General features: G+C 41.1%; 2 protein-coding genes and 2 long non-coding RNA genes across 11 annotated transcripts in view; 2 read left to right on the forward strand and 2 right to left on the reverse strand.

The window, feature by feature from the left end:
* Positions 1-4735, reverse strand: part of MCOLN2 (mucolipin TRP cation channel 2) — a 72470-nt gene extending 67735 nt beyond the window's left edge. Inside the window, exon 1 of one of the 2 annotated variants that reach the window (XM_035252027.3) lies at positions 4634-4735. Coding sequence is in view for 1 of the 2 variants with exons in the window: in XM_002751019.7 (XP_002751065.3) it covers positions 4422-4522 (101 nt within the window). In the remaining variant the exon portion in view is untranslated. Of the gene's footprint in view, positions 1-4421 lie in introns of both variants that reach the window. The other variant, XM_002751019.7, reaches the window with a different exon arrangement.
* A 101-nt stretch (positions 4736-4836) lies between these two features.
* LOC128928286 (uncharacterized) lies at positions 4837-7349 on the forward strand. Its single transcript, XR_013520217.1, has 2 exons — positions 4837-5544; positions 5657-7349. It is a non-coding gene; the product is annotated as an uncharacterized LOC128928286 (long non-coding RNA).
* A 3441-nt stretch (positions 7350-10790) lies between these two features.
* LOC108592645 (uncharacterized) lies at positions 10791-18238 on the forward strand. The gene is made up of 2 exons (XR_013520218.1): positions 10791-10916; positions 18071-18238. It is a non-coding gene; the product is annotated as an uncharacterized LOC108592645 (long non-coding RNA).
* A 97-nt stretch (positions 18239-18335) lies between these two features.
* Positions 18336-22262, reverse strand: part of MCOLN3 (mucolipin TRP cation channel 3) — a 47666-nt gene continuing 43739 nt past the window's right edge. For all 7 annotated transcript variants that reach the window (XM_009001606.5, XM_035252029.3, XM_002751021.7 and 4 more), the window contains one exon: positions 18336-21757. In XM_009001606.5, the coding sequence (XP_008999854.1) occupies positions 21623-21757 (135 nt within the window). In that variant the 3' untranslated portion in view covers positions 18336-21622. The remainder of the gene's footprint in view (positions 21758-22262) is intronic.

Here is a 22262-nt window from a genome sequence, read left to right on the forward strand (position 1 = left end):
AATGAAGTTTGATATATCAATTAACTGTTCCTTTCACAAAATACTTCTCTATTGAGTGCAATGGTGTTTGGTTGCATTTTACCCACAGTAGAACTTCTTTTAAAACTGGAGACAGTCCTCTCAAACCTTGCTGCTGTTTTATCAACTATGTTTATGGAATATGCTAAATTATTTGTTGCCATTTCAACAGTGTTCATAGCATCTTCACTTGGAGTAGATTCCACCTCAAGAAACCACTTTCTTTACTCACCCATAACAAATAGCTCCTCATCCATTCTAGCTTGATCATGACATTGCAGCAATTCAGTCACATCTTCAGGCTTCTCTTCTAGTGCTCTGGGTATTTCTACCACATCTGTGGTTAGTAGATTGGTGCAAAAGTAATTGTGTTTTTTGCCATTAAAAGTAACAGCAAAACCCACAATTACTTTTGCACTGACTAATACTTCCTCTGCTGAAGTCTGGACCCCTTCAAAGCCATCCTTGAGGGTTAAAATCAACTTCCTCCAAACTCCTGTTAATGTTAATATTTTGACCTCCTCCTATGAATCATGAATGTTCTTTTTTTTTTTTTTTTTTTTTTTAAGACAGAGTTTTACTCTTGTTACCCAGGCTACAGTGCAATGGCGCGATCTCAGCTCACCGCAACCTCCGCCTCCTGGGTTCAGGCAATTCTCCTGCCTCAGCCTCCTGAGTAGCTGGGATTACAGGCACGCGCCACCATGCCCAGCTAATATTTTGTTATTTTTAGTAGAGACGGGGTTTCACCAGGTTGACCAGGATGGTCTCGATCTTTTGACCTCGTGATCCACCCGCCTTGGCCTCCCAAAGTGCTGGGATTACAAGCGTGAGCACCGCGCCCGGCCTGAATGTTCTTAATGGCATCCAGAATGATGAATCCTTTCCAGGGGGTTTACTTTGCCCAGCATCATGAGAGGAATAATTTTCTATGGCAACCCATAATCTTACAAAATGTAGTTGTTAAATAATAAGTCATGAAAGCTGAAATTACTTCTTGATCCATGGGCTGCAGAATGGATGTTGTGTTGACATACATGAAAACAACATTCATCTCCTTGTACATCTCCATCAGAGCTTTTTGGTGACCAGAGGTATTATCAATGAGCATTAATATTTTGAAAGGAATCTTGTGAGCAGTAGGTCTCAACCATGAGCTTAAAAGGTAAACCATGGCTGTAAACAAATGTACTGTCATCTAGGCTCTGCTGTTCCATTTACAAAGTAGAGGCAGAGTAGATTAACATAATTCTTAAGTGCCCTAGGATTTATGGAATCCTATAAATGAGCACTGGCTCCAACTTAGAAGTTACCACCTGCACTAGTTCTTAACTAGAGAGTCATCCTGCTCTTTGAAGCTTTGAAATCAGATGCTGACTTGTCCTTTCTACCTAGGAAAGTCCTAGATGGAAATCTTCCAATAGAAGACTGTTTTGTCTACATTGAAAATGTGTTGTTTAAAGTAGCCTCCTTCATCACTGATCTTAGCTAGATCTTCCATATAACTGGCTGCAGCATCTATATCAGCACTTGCTGCTTTACCTTGCACTTATATGTGATAGAGATGGTTTCCTTTCTTCAAGCTCATGAAGCAATCTCAACTAGCTTGAAACTTTTGTTCTGCAGCTTCACCACCTCTCTCAGCCTTCAAAGAATTGAAGGGAGTTTGGGCCTTGCTCTAGATTATGCTTTAGACTTAGCAAATGTTGGGGCTGGTTTGATCTTCTATCCAGACCTCTAAAACTTTCTCCATAACATCAATAAGGCTGTTTTGCTTCTTTATCACTTGTGAGTTCACTGGAGTAGAACTTATAATTTCCTTTAAGAACTTCTCAGCCAGGTACAGTGGCTCATGCCTGTAATCCCAGCACTTTGGGAGGCTGAGGAGGAAGGATCACAAGGTCAAGAGATCAAGACCATCCTGGCCAACATGGTGAAACCCTGTCTCTACTAAAAAATACAAAAAATTAGCTGGGCATGGTGGCATGTGTCTATAGTCCCAGGTACTTGGGAGGCTGAGGCAAGAGAATCATTGAACCCGGGAGATGGAGGTTGCAGTGAGCCGAGATTGCACCATTGCACTCCAGCCTGGGTGAGAGAGCGAGACTCAGTCTCAAAAAAAAAAAAAAAAAAAAAAAAAAGTACTTCTCATATGCATTCACAACTTGGCTAAATGGCACAAAATGCCTAGCTTTTGGTCTGCCTCGGCTTTCAACATACCTTCCTCACTAAGCTTCATCATTTCTAGCTTTAAAGTGAGAGACCTATGATTGTCCCTTGCACTCAAACACTTAGAGACCACTGAAGGGTTTATTAATTGGGCTAATTTCAATATTGTTATGTCTCAGGGAATAAAGAGGGTTGAGGAGAGGAAAAGAGACAGGGGAATGGCTGGTCAGTGGAGTAGTCAGAACACATACAGCATTTATTGAGTTCCCCGTCTTATATGGGCACAGTTCATGGCACCCCAAAACAATTGCAGCAGTAACATTAAAGATCACTGGTCACAGATCACCATAACAAAATGATAACAATGATGAAAAAGTTAGAAATATTGAGATTGCTAAAATGTGACACAGATATGAAATGAGTACATGCTGTTGGAAAAATGGCACCAATTGACTTGCTGAATACAAGGTTGCCACAAACCTTCAATTTGTAAAAAAAAAAAAAAAAAGTGTGATAGAGCAAAGCACAATAACACAATAAAACAAGGTATGCCTGCACTTTCTTCTATGAACCCCTTAACATGTGACATAACAGCTCACTAAAGACTGATTTAATTCTTCAGAACTCACACGTGGAACTTAGACTTGGCTGAGTGAGGTGGCTCATGCCTGTAATCCCAGCACTTTGGGAGCCCAAGGCAGGCAGATCACAAGGTCAAGAGATTGAGATCAGCCTGGGCAACACAGTAAAACCCTGTCTCTTCTAAAATACAAAAAACTAGCTGGGAGTGGTGGGGCACCCCTGTAATCCCAGCTACCTGGGAAACTGAGGTGGGAAAATCGCTTGAACCCAGGAGGCAGAGGTTGCAGTGAGCCGAGATTACACCACTGCACTCCAGCCTGGGCAACAGAGTGAGACTCCATCTCCAAACAAAAAAAAAGGAACTTACATTCTAGGCCTTAGCTAAAGAAAACGGCCCAGCTTCAGGGAAGTCCACTTTTAATTTCTTATGGACGGAAGAGTTTTCTTTGGCCACTGTTTGTTTTTCTTTGAAAGCTATAGTCACAAAGACATCTCTTTTTCCACCAGTTTTAAAATTGTCTTGTTCTAGGTTTCGCTTCACTGACAGAGACCTAGCCAAAGAGATCAACTTTTGAATATGATCATTCTTGACTTTCAGTTCTGTATTCTGTGCCCCTCTCCTCAAACTATGTCTCTCAGTCCTTCTCACTTGCTTCATTAAAATATTTGTATCTATTACACTATTTTTAAAAATAACACTTTTGATATGTTCCTCCCTCACAGAAAAAAATGTGGCTACCTCAAACACTTTACCAGGAATCACCTAGTTTTATTATAGGAGCTTAAATAAAATTGGTATTATGATGGCTTCTGTATGGAAAATGTGTCGTTTTTAGAGTACTGGCCACAGAAACTGACCTAGAAAGGGCTTGCTAAAGGAGAAGGGTGTGCCTGTGGAAAGTTCACGGCAGAGGATGTTTGACTCCTCTTAAAGTATGAAGAGAAAGACGAGCTAAAGTCTCAAGAAACTTCTGACTCAATAGGAGAAAACTATCAAATTTCCCAAAACTTGACCGATTTTGGTTATCACATCACAGAGGTGGTGAGCAGCTGCTGAGTGTGAAACCCACATCCCATTTCTGGGGAGAACTATGTAGTTGGTTCCTTCAACATAAAATATCAGAATCTGCATCCAGACAACCATAAGAAACCTCTCCCACCTCTCTCATACTAACCTTTTTTCTATTTTCAATTTACGACACACAGTCTTGTTTCCCACAAGTACTGTACAACCAGAGACACACACACACACACACATACATATGTATTTCAGATTTATATATATCTGTTTGGAGAGCAGGGAACAGGGGAGCCAAGGCCGGTTTGTACTTACAACCTCGCTTAGCTGTGCCGGGGTGACTGGAGTCTTGACCACAGAGGAGGAGCCCGCTGGCAGCACCAACCGGCTGAACTGTGCCCCTTTTCATAAAGGCCGAGGAACTGAGGTTAGCCACACTACAACCCTCCCACCTGAAGGAAAGCCCTGTTTGTTCCGGAAGGCACAGCCCAGCCTTATTTAACTAACTGGAAGCAGTTAATACAAGCATTCCCAAGGCAGCAAGCAAGCTCTAGTCTAGGACAGTAAAGCCATCGACTTTAGGAGGATTTCTCCAGAGTCCGGCATCCTGAAAGATGCAGCCCAGACTCCTCACCTGGCGGTTAACCTGAAAGCACCTGACCCTCTCTCCGGAATCCTCGCCTGTGGAAAACGATAAGGCTGCGGGGCCACGCCTCCTCCTTCAAAACTTTCCATGGGTCTCGGGATTCGGAGCGGGAAAAATCGTTCACAGCAGACTCATTCCGCCCTCGCCCGGACGCGTCCGCTGAAGTTGGAGCCCTTCTAAGCAGGTCCCCCTTCTCTTACCCTTCCTACGGGCCGTGCAGTGCGCGCAGACCCCGGCCCGAGGGCTGGCGCGGCGGTGGCGAGCTGCGGCGGCCCGTGCTCCAGCGGCTGAAAGACTGCTCTGTGCGCTCGGGGCAGGATGCTGCGCGTGGCCAGGCGCTCCCGCCCCGCCCCCAAGGCACCGCCCCGCCCCGCCGCCTCCCACCCAGAACCGGTGCTTTCCCACTTCGGGCCCTTACTCCACCCGTCACCTGACCAGCCTCCCCGCGCCCCTGGAGACTGGGGGCGGTGACGCGGAGGCGGGGTGGGGGCCGTAGGAAATGGAACCAAGCCGCGCGCGCGCGCGGGCTATAAGAGCCGAGGAAGTAAGCAGTCTCAAAAGGGGTTCGCGGTGGGGCACACCAAGGGGCGACCTGGGGCACTGAGCTGTGGTGCGGCCCCAGGACAGGCCCGAGGGGCAGTTCCACACCGGCAGGTACAGCACCTCCATGCCTCGAGGCATGACGCGGCCCGGGAGCTTCAAGATGACGCCGAGCGTGGGACGGCTGCACCTGTCTGGCCAGCCCGCAGCCCCCGCGCTCTCCTACCAAGGGCCCAGCGAGGCGGTGCGGCCCGCTTTGGGTTGGGGTGTCTGCCGGAGAAGCGCCTTACAGAGGGATTCCGACGGTGGGCGCTAAGACAAAGTGGCCCACACACCCTGCGCACCGGCCCCGGGCAGCGGCACCCGGAACTCGCGGCCCTCTGGGGGATCCTGTCTTTGTTTTGTTTTGTTTTGGGGGGGGGTTGTTTGCTTGTTTTGTTTTTTTAGACGGGGTCTCACTCTGTCGCCCAGGCTGGAGGGCAGAGCTGCGATCACGGATCAGTGCAAGCTTGAACTCCTGGACTCAAGCGATCCTCCTGCCTCAGCCTCCCAAAGTGCTAGGATTACAGGTGTAAGCCACTGCGCCTGGCCCTTTCTTTTCTTCACTCTTTCATGCATTCATTTCTTGTTTCTACGTGCATTCATTTTTCTGTTTCTTTGGTCATTCTTGTTTTGATGCTTAGGGAAACACTGAGCGCCAAGCTGACCGCTGGGTGCTGTGGTTGCTGGGATGAGAAAGACCTGGTCCTTTCCCTCCAGGACGTCACATTAAACTGACAAGTTCATTCGGACAAGTTTATTCATTCTGGCTTTTCTTTAAAGTGCACGATCACGAAAGTCTGTGACAGGGTCATATTTCTGAGATGTTAGAAAGTGCGGCGAGCGCTCGAAGAATAGGAGAAGCTAGTCTCCCTGAGCTCGCAACGGGAGCCGGGTGCGAGCGTCCGCATCTCCCGGTGGGTGCCCGGCCCCACCGCTGGACTCGCAACCCCAGCGCCCTGCCTTGGCCGCCGCTGCTCTTCCCTCTTGGTGCACGAAAGGAAGACGCCTGTGAGAAACCGAACAGACAATCGGTCTTGAATCTTAAAGATGAGAGTCGGTAGGGCATGACCAAAAGGGGTGTTGGGCTCCTAGTCCTCTCGGCTTGATAGTTCGGACGTGACCGACGTCCTTCTAGAGCTCGTACCCCTCCTCTTCACCGGGTAGCAGCAGCAAAGCCCGGAGTGCCAGGTTCTGTGAGTCAGCAAGCGTTTAAAAGATCTCTGGGTTTAGCTCAGGCAAAGGCTATTCTGCCAGATAATTATCTTAATATGCGTGTCCAGGAAGAAGTAGTTGGACAGACGATGTATATAAAAGCATACATGATTGACCCTCTTTTAAGTCACTTCCAAAGGATTATTAGGCAAAAATGCCTTGTTTTTGAGCCCTTTTCATCAGAGGTGCACATTCAGCTTGTGGATAGTCACTGCATTCCAGCCTGCACAACATAGTGAGACTGGAGACCCCAACCTTTTGGCACCAAGGACTTGTTCCATGGAAGACCATTTTTCCACAGACAGGGGATTTGGGGAGGATGTTTTTGGGATGAAACTGTTCCACCTCAGATCAGTATGCATTAGAGGGATTATAAAGGAGCACACATCCTGCAACCTAGATTCCTCCCATGCGCAGTTCACAGTAAGGCTCCTGCTCCTATGAGAATCTAACAGAACGTCTGCTCTCTTGCTCAGTGCTCACCTCCTGCAGTGCGGCTTGGTTCTTAGCAGGCCACAGACCTGTACCAGGTCTGTGGGGTTTGGGAACCCCTGCAGAGGGATAAATAGTTTCAAAAGGGAGATCTGGGGATCTCAAACTTTAATGTGTACATGAGTCACATTAAAGCAGACTGATTCAGTAGGACCTGAGGTTTTGCATTTCTAGCAAGAAGTTGCTGCTGCTGCTGCTGCTGGTGATGGTGGTGGTGGTGGTGGTGGTCCCACTCTGTAAGTAGCACAATTCTAAGAAATATTTAATCCGAGTGTGTGTGGGAATTTAGGGTGGAGAAGAAGGGAAAAGAGTGAGAGTGGAAAATTACTGGAGTCAGATGGCTGAAGGGTTTATTATAAATATAACGCATACTAAAGTTTTCAGCCATCTAATCATTCTTACTTAGCAAATTTAGTTCACAGTAGGCATTAAGTTTTTAGCTTTCAAAAAGTCACTTGTTTATGGTAATGATCGTGGCTTTTTCAGTGGGCAGTAATGGACATTGTTTTGTGCTGTGTTAATCCTTTCAAGCATCTGTGCTCTGTTCTGTATATCATAGCACAAAAAGCTTTGTGCCCTGATTCAAATTTGTAATGACCAATAACCAAATAACACAAGAATCTTTTGCTCGACAGTGTTTTATAATATGGCATTTTAAATTTACAACCTAAAGATCTTGAATTTCTCTAGCAATTTGTCTTCATGTGGAAGTTTCACTGATTTAGTGTTAAAAGAATTTTTTTTAAGTAGCCTAGAAAATGTGAGATAGGCTCACATCTGTAATCCCGGTACTTTGGGAGGCCAAGGAGGGTGGATTGCTGGAGCGAGGAGTGCCAGACTAGCCTGAGCAACATAGTGAAACCCTGTCTCTACCAAAAATACAAAAAGTAGCTGGACATGGTGGCCCATGCCTATGGTTCTAGCTGCTTGGGAGGCTGAGGTGGAAGGATTGCCTGAACCTGGGAGGTCGAGGTCTCAGTGAGCCAAGATTGCACCACTACATTCCAGCCTGGGCAACAGAGACCCAGTCTCAAAAAATAAATAAATAAATAAATAAATCAACAACAACAAAGGAAAGAAAAGAAAATGTGAAATAGGCTAACAGTAAAAATGCAACAATTTTCACAATTTTCTAGGATGCACAGGCAAAAACAATGTTTATTGTGAAGAATATGAGGAGAGAAAATAGAATAAAATGGGAGAAAAATGATGCCCTTTATTTACCTACTTTCACATCCTTTCCAAAATTTTTTGATGTGCAAGTAGTGTTCTGTATGTTGTGGATATTAATTCTTTGCCAGTTTTAAACATTGTAAGTATTTTCTTCCAGTTGTCATCTATCTCTTTTTCCATTGTGTTTTTTTCTTGGATGAAAGTCCTTAATTTTGATATATGACATCAATATTAAGTATAATCCTTATAGTTTGTGCTTTTATGATCTTTTTAAAGAATCTGTTCTCTACCCTTAATTCACCATTCTTCTGTATTTTCTGTAATAGTTTTATCCTTCATATCAAATTCCATTGTACTTTAACTTTGCACGTGGTGGGAGATATTAATGAACCTCAATTTTTTGACATCAAGTAAGCCAGTTTTCAGCAAGTTATCTTATAATTCAGGGTTGGCTTGTTTTTTTCTGCACAAAGTCAGATATAAATATGTAGGCTTTGTGCATTATACTGGCTCCTTTACAACTATTTAACTCTGTAGTGTAAAGATAATTGTACATAATATGTAAAGAAGAGAGTGGCTGTGTTCCATGTATTATGAAATATTTATTCTTACTTTCATATTTTTAAATAGGCTATTTTTAGGGCAGTTTTAGGTTTATTGCAAAATTGAGCAGAAAGTACAAAGTTCCTATATGTTCCCTGCTCCCACATATGCATCCCCCACATTGTTAACATCCTATGCCAGAGTAGTACATTTGTTATAATTGATGAATATACATTGACAAATCATCACCCAAAGTCCCTACTTTAGGGTTCACTCTTATGTGCAGGCTATAAGTTTTGACAAACGTATAATGACATGATCTACCACCATACTATCATACAGAATAGTTTGACTGCCTGCTGTGGACTAAATGTTTGCCCCTACTTTACCAATCCCCCCATCCTCACAAAAATGTATATGTTGCAACCTAAATTCCCAATGCGATGATATTTGGAAATGGGGCATTTGGGAGGTAATTAGGTCTTGAGAGTCAAGCTCTCATGAAGGCAATTAGTACCCTAGTGCCCATATAAGAAAAGATAGGAGAGAGATGATCTCTCTCTCTCTCTCCACCATGTGAGAATATAATGAGAAGATGGCTGTCTGCAAACTAGAAAGTGCACCCTCACCAGATGCCAGTTGTGCTATCACCTTGATCTTGGATTCTCTGGCCTCTAGAACTATGAGAAATCAATTTCTGTTGCTTAAGCCACCCGGTCTGTAGTATTCTGTAATAGCAGCCCAAACTGATGAAAATACTACTGTAATAATCCTCTGTGCTGCATCTATACATCCCTCCCCACAACCCTTGTCAACCACTCATTTTTTTAACTGTTACAAGTTTTTCCTTTTCAGATTGTCATATAGCTGGAATCATACAGTATGTAGCCTTTTCAGACTTGCTTTTTTCTCTTTTTTTGAGAAGGAGTCTCGATCTGTTGCCAGGCTGGAGTGTTGGCAGGATCTCAGCTCACTGTAACCTCCACTTCCCAGGTTCAAGCGATTCTCCTGCCTCAGCCTCCCAAGTAGCTGGGGGTACAGGTGTGTGCTACCACACCCAACTATTTTTTGTATTTTTAGTAGAGACGGGGTTTCACCATGTTGGACAGGATGATCTTGATCTCTTGACCTTGTGATCCACCCACTTCAGCTTCCCAAAGTGCTGGGATTACAAGTGTGAGCCACCATGCTAGTTCTGGCTTTTTTCATTTAGTAATATGCATTTAAGCTTCCTCTTTGTCTTCACATGACTTGATAGCTCAATTATTTTTAGCACTGAATAATGTTCCATTGAATGGATATATCACAGTGTATTTATTCATTCATCTACTGAAGGACATTTTTGGTTTTTTTCCAAGTTTTAATTCCTTATAAATAAAGCAATTATAAATAAAGCTGTTATCAATATCTGTATGCAGGTTTTTGTGTAGATAAGTTTTCAATTCCTTTTTTTTTTAATACCAAGGAATACAATTGCTGGATTGTATGGGAAGAGTATAGCTTTGTAAAAAACTGCCGATCTTCCAAAGTGACTGTATTATTTTACATTTGTACCAGCAATGAATGAGCGTTCCTCTTGCTCCACATGCTTGCCAGTATTTGGAATTATCAGTATTACAGGTTTTGACCATTCTAATAGGTGTGTAGTGCTATCTTGTTGCTTTAATTTGCAATTCCCTAATAACATATGATGCTGAGTGTGTTTCATATACTTATTTTTCATCTGTATGTCTTCTATACTGTGGTATCTCATCAGGTCTTTTTCTTATTTTTTAAAGGGGTTGTCTATTTTCTTATTGTTGAGTTTTAAGAGTTCTTTAGGCTGGGCATGGTGGCTCATGCCAGTAATCTCAACACTTTGGGAGGCAGAGGTGGGAGGATCACTTGAGGCCAGTAGTTCAACAGCAGCCTGGGAAACAAAGACAGATCCTCTCTCCATGAAAGAAAAAAAATTTTTTAATTAGCTGGGTTTGGTGGTATGCACCTGTGGTCCTAGCTACTCAGTAGGTTGAGCCGGGAGGATTGCTTGAACCCAGGATTGCTTGAACCCTATTGCAGTCCAGCCTGGGCAATAGAGCAAAACCTCATCTCAAAAACAAAAATATATGAGTTCTTTATATATTTTGAATAACAATACTTTTGCAGATATGTCTTTTGCAAGTATTTTTCTCCCAGTCTGCAGCTTGTCTTCTTTTTCTCTTGATATCTTTTACAGAGCGGAAGTTTTTAATTATAATAAAGACCAGTGTATCAATTATTTATTTCATGGATCGTGCTTTCAGTGGTCAGATTCCAGGAAAAAAATGGCAGCTAGGAGGCATGACTTACAGCTCCCACTGAGATGAACAGAACAGTATGTGGAGGCATTATGAGCTTTTGCTTCAAGAACTACCACAGGAATGTACCAAGAACACTGAAAAAATTCACAGACCCTTTGAAAATGTGACTTGTGGCTACAAACTCTAAGACAGTTGAAAAATGGTGAGTGTGAAGGGGTAAAGTCTACCACCCAACACACATCCTCACTGAGGAACCTGAAAATCCAGATCACAGGAGAGGGATTTCACCTAACCTAGAGCTGAAATGAATTTAGAGAGCTGAGCAAAATGTCAAAGTAGATGCAGCAGCAGAAAGAGCCCTGTAGGTACTCCCAGTCACCAGGGAAGCCATTTCTGACTTTATCTCACTAGGGTCCTTCAAGAGGGCTGCCAATGGAATTGGGGAAGGACCACACAGAGAAGGAAATTTACAGATGAGCTTTGTAATAATTTTGACCAAGTGTGAATTTTCCTGTGCAGAATTCAGGGGAGGGAAATGAATGGAAAGTGCAGATAGGGCACAGAAGCAGTGGCAGGCTGGGAGGGGTGGGGCCTAAAAGCCCTGCTGGCTTTCCCAGCGGGGAGGCTTGTAGCCTGGGGGGGATCTTGGCCCTGATCACTGGCTGCCAGGATAAAAACTTTGTGTTGTCGGGGGGTGGGGAGGCACAAAGGGAGTGAGACTGGGCTTGCTGGCTGCAGAAGAGTTGAGTGAGGCCTGTCACTGCAGCCTTTCCCACATTTCCCTGGTGACCTACATGATGCATCAGAGGCAGCCATAATCCCCCTGGGAACATAACTCCATTGTCCTGAGAACCACATCTCCATCCCCCACAGCTGCTGCAGCAAGCCCCACCTAAGGAGTCTAAGCTTGGACATCCCTAACCCTCCTCCCACCTGATCATCTTTATCTACCTGGCCTGATAGCCAAAGACAAAAGACTTAATCTCTTGGGGGCTCTATGGCCCCATGCATCACCTGAGAAAACAAAATACTTTTGCAGGCGACCTTAGGGCAAGCGTGCATCCCCACTATACTACCATAGCTGATGCGCTCTTGAAAGCATCACCTCCTGGCTGGAGCCCAGCCAACTCGGGCCATTACAGAAACTTATAAAAGAAAAACCCTGCTACAAGAAAGGAGAAAACAACAGCTAATTCCACTGCCTGTAACATCCTGGCAAACCAGAGGTCCTGAGTCTGTCCATGTGACAGTTGCACTGCTAGCATAACCAGCATTTGAGAAAGCCTGTGCATGAAATAAAACTACAACCAAGGACCCTCAAAGAGTCCACTTCACTCCTATGCTACCTCCACTGGAACAGGTGTTGGTATCCATGGCTGAGAGACTTGAAGACAGATCACATCACAGGACTCTTTGGAAACCCTCCCCAGTACCAGCCCAAGCTCCATTAGGTGACTAGACCCATGACCGCAATGACAATCACTATCCAGCTCTCAGGAGGCCCCATCCCTAGAGGAAGGGGGAGAGCACCACATCAAGGTCCACACCATAGGACAAAATAATCTGAACAGCAGCCCTTGAGTCCCAAATCTTTCTTCTGACATAGTCTACCCAAATGAGAAGGAACCAGAAAAACAATTCTGGTAATACAACAACCCAAGTTCTTCAATACTCTCAAAAGATCACACTAGCTCACCAGCAATGGATCCAAACCAAGAAGAAATCTCTGAATGGCCAGAGAAAGAATTCGGAAGGTCAGTTTTTAACCTATTCAAGGAGGCACCAGAAAAAGTGAAAACCAACTTAAAGAAATTTTAAAAATCATACAGGATATGGACAAAAAAAAAAAAAACTGCAGAGAAGTAACACAAATAAAAAACAATCACAACTTCTGGAAATGAAAGACAGACTTAGAGAAATGCAAGATACACTGATAAGTTTCAACAATAGAATTGAACACCTAGAAGAAAGAACTTCAGAGCTCAAAAACAATGCTTTCAAATTAACCCAATTAACCCAAGACAAAGAAAAAAGAATTAAAAAATGAACAAAGCTTCCAAGAAGTTTGGGTTTATGTTAAACAACCAAGCCTAAGAATAATTGGTCTTCCTGAGAAAGAAGAGAAATGTAAAAGTTTGGAAAACTTATTTGAGGCAATAATTAACGAAATTTTCCTGGCCTTGCTAAAGATCTAGACATCCAGATGCTCAAAGGACACCCAGGAAATTTATCACAAAAGGATCATCAACTAGGCACATAGTCATCAGGTTATTTAAAGTCAGGATGAAAGAATCTTCAATTATTCTTAGGTTTGGTTGTTTAACATAATCTACATAATTGGAAGTAAATCACTCCTCAGCAAATGCAAAAGAACAGAAATCATAACAAACAGTCTCTCAGACCACAGTGCGATCAAATTAGAACTCAGAATTAAGAAACTAACTCAGAACCGCAAAACTTCATGGAAACTGAACAACTGGCTCCTGAATGTCGACTGGATAAACAACGAAATGAAGGCAGAAATAAAGATGTTCTGTGAAACCAACGAGAATGAAGGCACAATGTACCAGAATCTCTGGGACACATTTAAAGCAGTGGCTAGAAGGAAACTTATAGCAATAAATGCCCACCAGAGAAGTGAGGAAAGATCTAAAATCAACACCCTATGGTCAAAATTGAAAGAGCTAGAGAAGCAAGATAAAAAAAACTCAAAAGCTAGTAGAAGACAAGAAATAACTAAGATCAGAGCAGAAATGAAGGAGATAGAGACACAAAAAAAACACTTCAAAAAATTAATAAATCCAGGAGCTGGTTTTTTGAAAAGATCAACAAAATAGACAGACTGCTAGCTAGATTAATAAAAATGAAAAGGGAGAAGAATCAAATAGATGCAATAAAAAACAATAAAGGGGATATCACCACTGACTCCACAGAAATACAAACTACAATCAGAGATTATTACAAACAACTCTATGCACATAAACCAGTAAACCTGGAAGAAATGGATAAATTCCTGGACGCTTGCACCTTCCCAAGCCTAAACCAGGAAGAAGTTGAAACCTTGAACAGACCAATAACAAGGGCTGAAGTTGAGGCAGCAATTAATAGCCTACCAACCAAAAAAAGCCCAGGTCCAGACGGGCTCACAGGTGAATTCTACCAGATGTAAAAGAGGAGCTGGTCCCATTCCTTCTGAAACTATTCCAAACAATACAAAAAGAGGGAATCCTTCCCAAATCATTTTATGAGACCAACATCATCCTGATACCAAAACCTGGCAGAGACTCAACAAAAAAAGAAAACTTCAGGCCAATAACCATGATGAACATAGATGCAAAAATCTTCAATAAAATCCTGGCAAACCAATTGCAACAGCATATCAAAAAGATTATCCATCACGATCAAGTAGGCTTCAACCCAGGGATTGTGGCTGGTTCAACATACGCAAATCTATCAACATAATCCACCACATAAACAGAATGAAAGACAAAAACCACATGATTGTCTCAATAGATGCAGAGAAGTCCTTCGACAAAATTCAACAGCCCTTTATGCTAAAAACTCTCAATAAACTAGGTATCGAAGGAATGTATCTTAAAATAATAAAAGCTATTTATGACAAACCCACAGCCAGTATCATACTGAATGTGCAAAAAACTGGACTCATTCCCTTTGAAATCTGGCACTCAACAAGGATGCCCTCTGTCACCACTCCTATTTGATATAGTATTGGAAGTTCTAGCCAGAGCAATTAGGCAAGAATAAAAAATAAAGGATATTCAATTAGGAAAAGAGGAGGTCAAATTGTCCCTAATTGCAGATGACATGATTGTATATTTAGAAGACCCTATTGTATCAGCCCAAAATCTCCTTAAACTGATAAGCAACTTCAGCAAAGTCTCAGGATACAAAATCAATGTGCAGAAATCACAGGCATTTCTATGTACCAATAACAGACTAACAGAGAGCCAAATCACTAGCGAACTCCCATTCACAGTTGCTACAAAGAGAATAAAATGCCTAGGAATACAACTAACAAAGAATGTAAAAGACTTCTTTAAGGAGAACTACAAACCACTGCTCAAGGAAGTAAGAGAGGAAACAAACAAATGGAGAAACATTCCAAGCTCATGCTTAGGAAGAATCAATATCGTGAAAATGGCCATACTGCCCAAAGTAATTTATAGATTCAATGCATGGTTTTCTGAATTCCTTTTGTAGTTGATTTCCAATTTTATTCCAATGTGGTCTGAGAGAGTACTTGATATAATTTCAGTTTTCTTAAATTTATTGAGACTTTTTAGTTGTCTATCATATGATCTTGGGGAATGTTCCATGTGCTGATGAAAATGTATATTCTGCAATTGTTGCATAGTTGTGACGATTTTCTCTCACTCTGTGGGTTGTCTGTTTACTCTGCTGATTGTTTCTTTCACTGAGCAGAACCATAAAAATTCTAGATGATAACTTTGGAAAAATGCTTCTAGACATTGGCTTAGGCAAAGACTTCCTGACCAAGAACCCAAAAACAAATGCAACAAAAACAAAGATAAATAGATGGGACTTAATTAAACTAAGAAGCTTCTGCACTCTCAGGCTGGAGTGCATAGCATGATCTCAGCTCACTGCAACCTCTGCCTCCCAGATTCAAGTTATTCTTCCACCTCAGCCTCCCAAGTAGCTGGGATTACAGGCGCATGCCACCACTTCCGGCTAATTTTTTTTTTTTTTTTTTTTTTTTTGTATTTTTAGTAGGGACTGGGTTTTGCCATTTTGACCAGGCTGATCTTGAACTCCTGACCTCAACTGATCCACTCACCTCAGCCTCCCAGAGTGCTGGGTTACAGGTGTGAGCCACCGCACTCAGTCCAAATTCCTTAAACAACTAAAAATAGATCTACCATTTGACTCAGCAATCCCATTACTGGGTAATGGGTAATGGGACCAGAGGAAAAGAAGTCATTATACAAAAAAGGCACTTGCACATGAATGTTTATAGCAGAACAATTCACAACTGCAAAAATATGAAATCAACTCAAATGTCCATCAATCGAGTGGATTTAAAAAAAGTGATATCTGCTGAGCTAATTTTTTGTATTTTTAGTAGAGATGGGGTTTCACTGTATTAGCGAGGATGGTCTCCATCTCCTGACCTCGTGATTTGCCCACCTCGGCCTCCCAAAGTGCTGGGATTACAGGCATGAGCAACCACGCCCAGCCAATTACTGTAGTTTTAGAGTAAGTCTTCACATTAGGCAGTTCCTTTTTTTAAAATTTTTTGTTCTTTTCTTTCAATATTGTCTATTCTGGGTATTTTGTCTCTCCATATAAACTGTAAAATCAATTGTTTGATATCCTCAAAAGAACTCCCTTGGATCTTAATTGGGGTTGTGTTGATCTATAGATCAAGTTGGGAAGAATTGACATCTTGACAATATTGAGCCTGCTTTTTCAAAAGGCTCAACATTGTCAAGATGTCAATTCTTCCCAACTTGAAATATCCCTCTACTTATTTAGTTCTTTGATTTCTTTCATCAGAGTTTTACAGTTTTTTAAAAATATAGAACTTCTACATAATGTTAGAGTTATAGCCAAGTATTTCATTTTTGGGGATACTTCTATAAATGGCATTGTGTTTTTAATTTCAAATTCTAATTGTTCATTGCCGATCTACAAGAAAGTGATTGATTTTGTATATTAACCTTGTATCCTACAATCTTGTTATAATTATTTATTAGTTCATTTTTTTTTTAATTCTCTCAGATTTCCTATGTAGACAATCATGTCATCTCAAAGAGTTTTATTTCTTCTGTCCCAATCTGAATACCTTTTATTTCCTTTTCATATTTTATTGCATTAGCTAGAACTTTGAGTGTGATGTTGAAAAGGAGTGTTAAGAGTGGACATGTTGGGCTGGGCGCGGTGGCTCATGCCCGTAATCCCAGCTCTTTGGGAGGCCGAGGCGGGTGGATCACGAGGTCAAGAAATCGAGACCATCCTGGTCAACAAGGTCAAACCCCATCTCTACTAAAAATACAAAAATTAGCTGGGCATGGTGGCGCGCTCCCGTAGTCCCAGCTACTCGGGAGGCTGAGGTAGGAGAATTGCTTGAACTCAGGAGGCGGAGGTTGCGGTGAGCCGAGATTGCGCCATTGCACGTCTCAAAGAAAAAAAAAAGTGGACATGTTGAAAAGGAGGCATTCTTGCCTTGACCCTGATATTTGCATGAAAACGTCTTACGTTTCTCACCATTAAGTACGATGTTAATTCTAGTTTGTTTTTGTTTTGTAGATGTTCTTCATCAAGTTGAAGATGCTCCACCCCCCTTTTTTTTGGTTTGCTGAAGGCTTTTTCATGAATGGATGTTGGATTTTTAAAAAATGCTTTTTGTGTATTTATTGATATGACCACGTGATATATTTTCTTCAGCCTGTTGATGTAATGGAGTACATTAATTGAGCTTTGAATGTTGAATCAGCCTTGCTGCCTAGAATAAATCCCACTTGCTTGTAGTATACAGTTTTTCTCAAACGTTGTTGAATTTGATTTGCTAATATTTTTGCTGAGATTTTTTGTTCATAAGAGATGTTGGCCTTTAGTTTTCTTTTTTTATAATCTCTCCCTGGTTTTGATACTAAGTTAATGCTGGTCTCACAGAATGAGTTAGGATGTATTCCAATTCTGTCTTCTGGAAAAAATTATACAGAATTGGTATAATTTGTTCCTTAAATGTCTAGTAGACTTCACCAGTGAAAACATCTGAGCCTAGTGCTGTTTGGGAAGGTTATTCGTTATTGATTCCATTTATTTACTAGATTATTATGTTTGTTTCTTCTTGTGTGAGTTTTGGCAACTGGCAATTGTGTCTTTGAAGGCATTGGTCCCTATCACCCAGGTTTTCAAATTTGCGGGCATAGATTCGCTCCTGTTATATTATTATCCATTTAATGCCCATAAAATAGGTAGTGATACTCCCTCTTTCTAGTATTAGTAATTTGTGTCTTCCCTCTTTTTTCTTAGCTTGGCTATAGGCTTACTGATTTTATCTATCTTTTCAAAGAACCAGCTTTTGGTTTTGTTGATTTTGTTCACTAATTTCCTGTTTTCAGTTCCATTAATTTCTGCTATAATTTTCTTTTCTGCTTCCTTTGGTTTTAACTTGCTCTTCTTTGTCTGTTTTCTAGGGTAGAAGCGTAGAAGATTGATTTTTAGATCTTTCTTTTCTAATTATTACATTCAATGCTATAAATTTTCCTCTAGGCATTGCTTTTACTGTTTCCCACAATTCTTGATAATTTTTATTTATTTCAAAATAATTTTTAACTTTCTTAAGATTTCTTTCTTTCTCTTTTTCAGACAAGGTCTCACTCTCTTGCCCAGGCTGGAATGCAGTGGCACAATCATGGTTTACTGCAGCCTTGACTTCCTGGGCTCCTGCCTCAGCCTCCAGATATTTCTTCTTTGACCCATGTGTTATGTATATCCTATCAGACTTTCTATATAGATTATAATATCTGCAAATAATGAGTTTTGCCTTTTTTGTTCTAATCCATACACCTATTTTTATGTATTAATTTGAAAATAGTGTGGTGGGATAAAAAACATTAAAACTCAATGCATATTAAATAATTTAAAACTTTATTAAGTGAAAAGAGAAAATGGGATCTGAATTGTTTAAAAAATGTAGCATCAGCAAAATCAATGTCTGAACAAAAGTGATTTTTACAGATACAAATACTAAAATATCCAAGTTGATATCTATAAACCCATTTTCTTGGGGTTTCTCTCTTGACTATTGTAGTTTCTCTCGAGTGACAGAAGGTCATTCTGAATCCTGAGACTTATAAACAACTATTTATTTGTAGCCCCAACAAAGGGATTTATCTTCCTGATTCAGCTCTGAGCCCCACAGCCACCACAAACCACTTGTATCAGAATCACTTTGTGTGCTGGCTAAAAATAGCAGATTCCTGGCCTCCTACTAGGACATGATGAATAAGAATATATGGTTAGGCTTTGATAAAGTAGTCTAAAGAGAGAGAGAGAGAATCTCTGCTGGTATTAACTGTACATTCATGACTTTAACAAGATCCCCCAGTGGGCCAGGCACAGTGGCTCACACCTGTAATCCCAGCACTTTGGGAGGCTGATGCAGGCAGATCACTTGAGGACAGGAGTTCAAGACCAGCCTGGCCAATCTAGCGAAACTCTGTCTCTACTAAAAATACAAAAAGATTAGCTAGGCATGGTGGTGTGCGCTTGTAGTTCCAGCTACTCAGGAGCCTGAGGCACAAGAATCACTTGAACCTGGGAAGTGAAGGTTGCAGTGAAATAAGATCACTCCACCAAACTCCAGCCTTTATCCTGGGCAACAGAGCAAGGCTATCACAAAAAAAAGAAAAAAAGAAAGAAAAAGAAGCAAAAAAAATCCCCTTGGCTTACAACCCTGAAAATCATTATGGCAGGAGGAGAGGACAGGAAATCTGACTTCCAGAAAAAGAGGGATCATCAACAAATATCTAGCCCTGATTTCCTGGGCTAAGGAGACTAGAAGCCTGGAAGAAAAAATGACTTCCATTCTCTGTTCTTTCTTACAACTACCTTGGCATTCTCTGTGATACATATATACATGTAAGGAGAACTCTAAAATGACTGGCCCATAATTATCTGCCTACCCAGATCAAGCCATTGTACTGGTTTGAGGACAGTTCAAAAAAGTCAGTCAGTGCTATTTCTTTCAGTAGACAGTAGATGTCTCATGGACATCATTACCAAAAGTTAAGCCTTGGGATTTATCAGGGACTCCTGCTACAATAAGAGAGCCTGGGAATCAGGAGAGAGATGTGAAGGCACCAAGTCATTGGCTGTGATTCCACAAAAGAAACAATGATTTCAGAGCAAAGCAAACTCCAGGCCCAATGCTGGGTCAGTGGTTTCATGTTTCCATTAAAGTGTTGTTAGTCTAAAAATCTCACAAGGTGTAAAGAAAAGGATTTATCAGATAATAAACATGATTTCAAAATGTACATACAATTATAGTAACTTCTAAAAATGATGGCATTACAAATATTAGAACTGCCCCCGAAATAGTCACTTATTTAGATTTTTTTTTATTGTTTTAAAGCCTCTGGTTCTATATAAGTAGCTTATACCTGTTATAAAACCTCCCATTTCAACATCTGGAGTCATTATTATGACTGTTATTATGATTAAATAATAAAATCTCAGTAAAACAAAATCACAAATTTAAAAATCAGGTTTTTTTTTTAAAAAGTTTGAGAAAATCTTTACTGCACATCATCTAATTAATTTCTATGTGTATAAATAATATACACAATATTCATGTGTTGCAAAACCCTGCAATTCTCAATCAGCAGTCTACAAGGAGTAGAGGCTATTTTTATGTCTTTTTACAGCACACATTTCTCTTACTTTAAAATTTTAAGCATAATTGTTTTCATGTGCATAAATATGTGTATATATTTGAGACAGAGTCTCGCTCTGTCACTCAGGCTGGAGTGCAGTGGCATGATCACAGCTCACTGCAGTCGACTTCCTGGACTCAAGTGATCCTCCTGCCTTAGCCTCCCAAGTAGCTAGGACTACAGGCATGTGGCACCGCATCCAGCTATTTTTTTCCTATTTTTGTAGGGATGGATCTCACTATGTTGCCTAGGTTGGTCTCGAACTGGGCTCCAGCTATTCTCCTGCCTTGGCCTTCCAAAGTGCAGGGATTACAGGCATGAGAAACTGCCTAGTCCTGATTTTAATGTGAGCTATAGAAACTTGCCCCATAAAACCACCGCCTCTCACCCCAAAATACCTCACTGTGAGACTTAATGTGCTTATGAAAGGTAGAGTATATCACAAATTTTAACAGGCTGCTCAAGTAGTAAATAATCACTTCTGGATCAAAAATGCATTTGCTATGTGATTTAATTTTCATGCCTGTATCTCTTTTTACTTTTCTACTTTAATACTGAAGGAGGATAGAAAACTTGTAAATGAGTATTTAAAAACCTAATCCTCTTAAGAACAAAAAGCAGAATCAAATAACAGTTGTTTTTCATAACCAAATACAGTTATATGCTGATTAATGATGTTTTAGTCAATGCTGTACTGTATATACAATGGTGGTCTCAGAAGATTATAAAACCATATTTTTGCTGTACCTTTTCTATGTTTAGATACTTACCATTGTGTTACAATTGTCTACTGTATTCAATACAGTAAAATATGGTACAGATTTGTACCCTAGGACCAACAGGCTATAGCCTAGGTGTGTAAGTAAGCTATTCCATCTAGGTCTGTGGAACTATATGCTATGATGTTTAATGACAAAATCACCTAACGACACATTTCTCAAAACATATCTCTATTGTTAAGCAACACATGACTGTATCACATTGTTAGCTGGTACATTCTTATTCTTCCTTTTAAGAGAAGATTTTAAAATATAACAATTACTGTATACATGGTAACTACCCCTACTCTCTCAAGGATGGACTCCTGAGAGTTCCAAGCCAGGGTTACTGAGTTGTCCGAAGTTACAGTCAGACCAGGGATTGTTTTCCACCGATTACACAGTCCACATAGTCAGCATAGTGGGAAGTAAGAGTATCAAAGCAAAAGAGAGGCACAGAGAATACATTCTGAGGCCATGGCAAAAGAAACAAGAAATAATAATCTAATAGCTTTTCTCATTATTTTTAAAAACAAACCCAGCATAAAACTGCAAATACATTAAATATTACTTTTTAAAATATAAACAGTTATTATTGAATTATAGCTCTCAATGAGCTCAAAATAATAGTCTTTGTACATACTATATCTGATCTCAGAATATCCATAGTCTTTAATCTCAGCTACACATTATATTTTCCTGTAAAGTACACATGAACCTGAAAGCTACTTTTTACAACAGCAGAATAAAGATACTGGAGGGTCATCTTCTAATCTGAATTTTCCGGAGTTGGGTAGATCTTTGCACTCTGATATAAAAGTACGAAGTTCAGTCTCTGGGAAGCCATCTTGTTGGTAATGCTATACAGAAGAATGTTAAAAGGTCTCATTAATAAGCCCTTTGAAAACAGCTTCATTCCAAATTCAAAATGGATCATTTGGCAATGGAGGGGGTTCTCTAGATAGTATAGTTACTTCTGAGTACCTGCAAAGAGATGTCGCCTCTGGAGTCACTCAGGTTTGGCAGAGGTAAAGTGGGCCTAGGATTCTGCAGCTGCCTACCTAATCTCTCTTTCTGGGTTCAGTGAAACCCAAATGGGCACACTGAGTCTATTCTTCAGGGAGTCTGAGTCGTTCTTCAGGGAGAACTGAGCCAGCCCCATCCCAAGTATGAGAACCTTTGTCACTACTCTGCTCTGCAGCCCTGTGACTTCGAGACCAATGTGACGCAGGCATTTTCGATGGAACCTGATTCAGGCCACAAGAAGCCCAGCGGATCTAAATTAACAAGGTTTTCTAGCAGGCTAAGGGATGGACATCCCTGGCCTTGCCCAGAAGACCTCAGCACAGTCTTGGACGCTCCTGA

This window comes from Callithrix jacchus, chromosome 7, assembly GCF_049354715.1.
Source record: "Callithrix jacchus isolate 240 chromosome 7, calJac240_pri, whole genome shotgun sequence".
Lineage (NCBI taxonomy): Eukaryota > Metazoa > Chordata > Mammalia > Primates > Cebidae > Callithrix > Callithrix jacchus.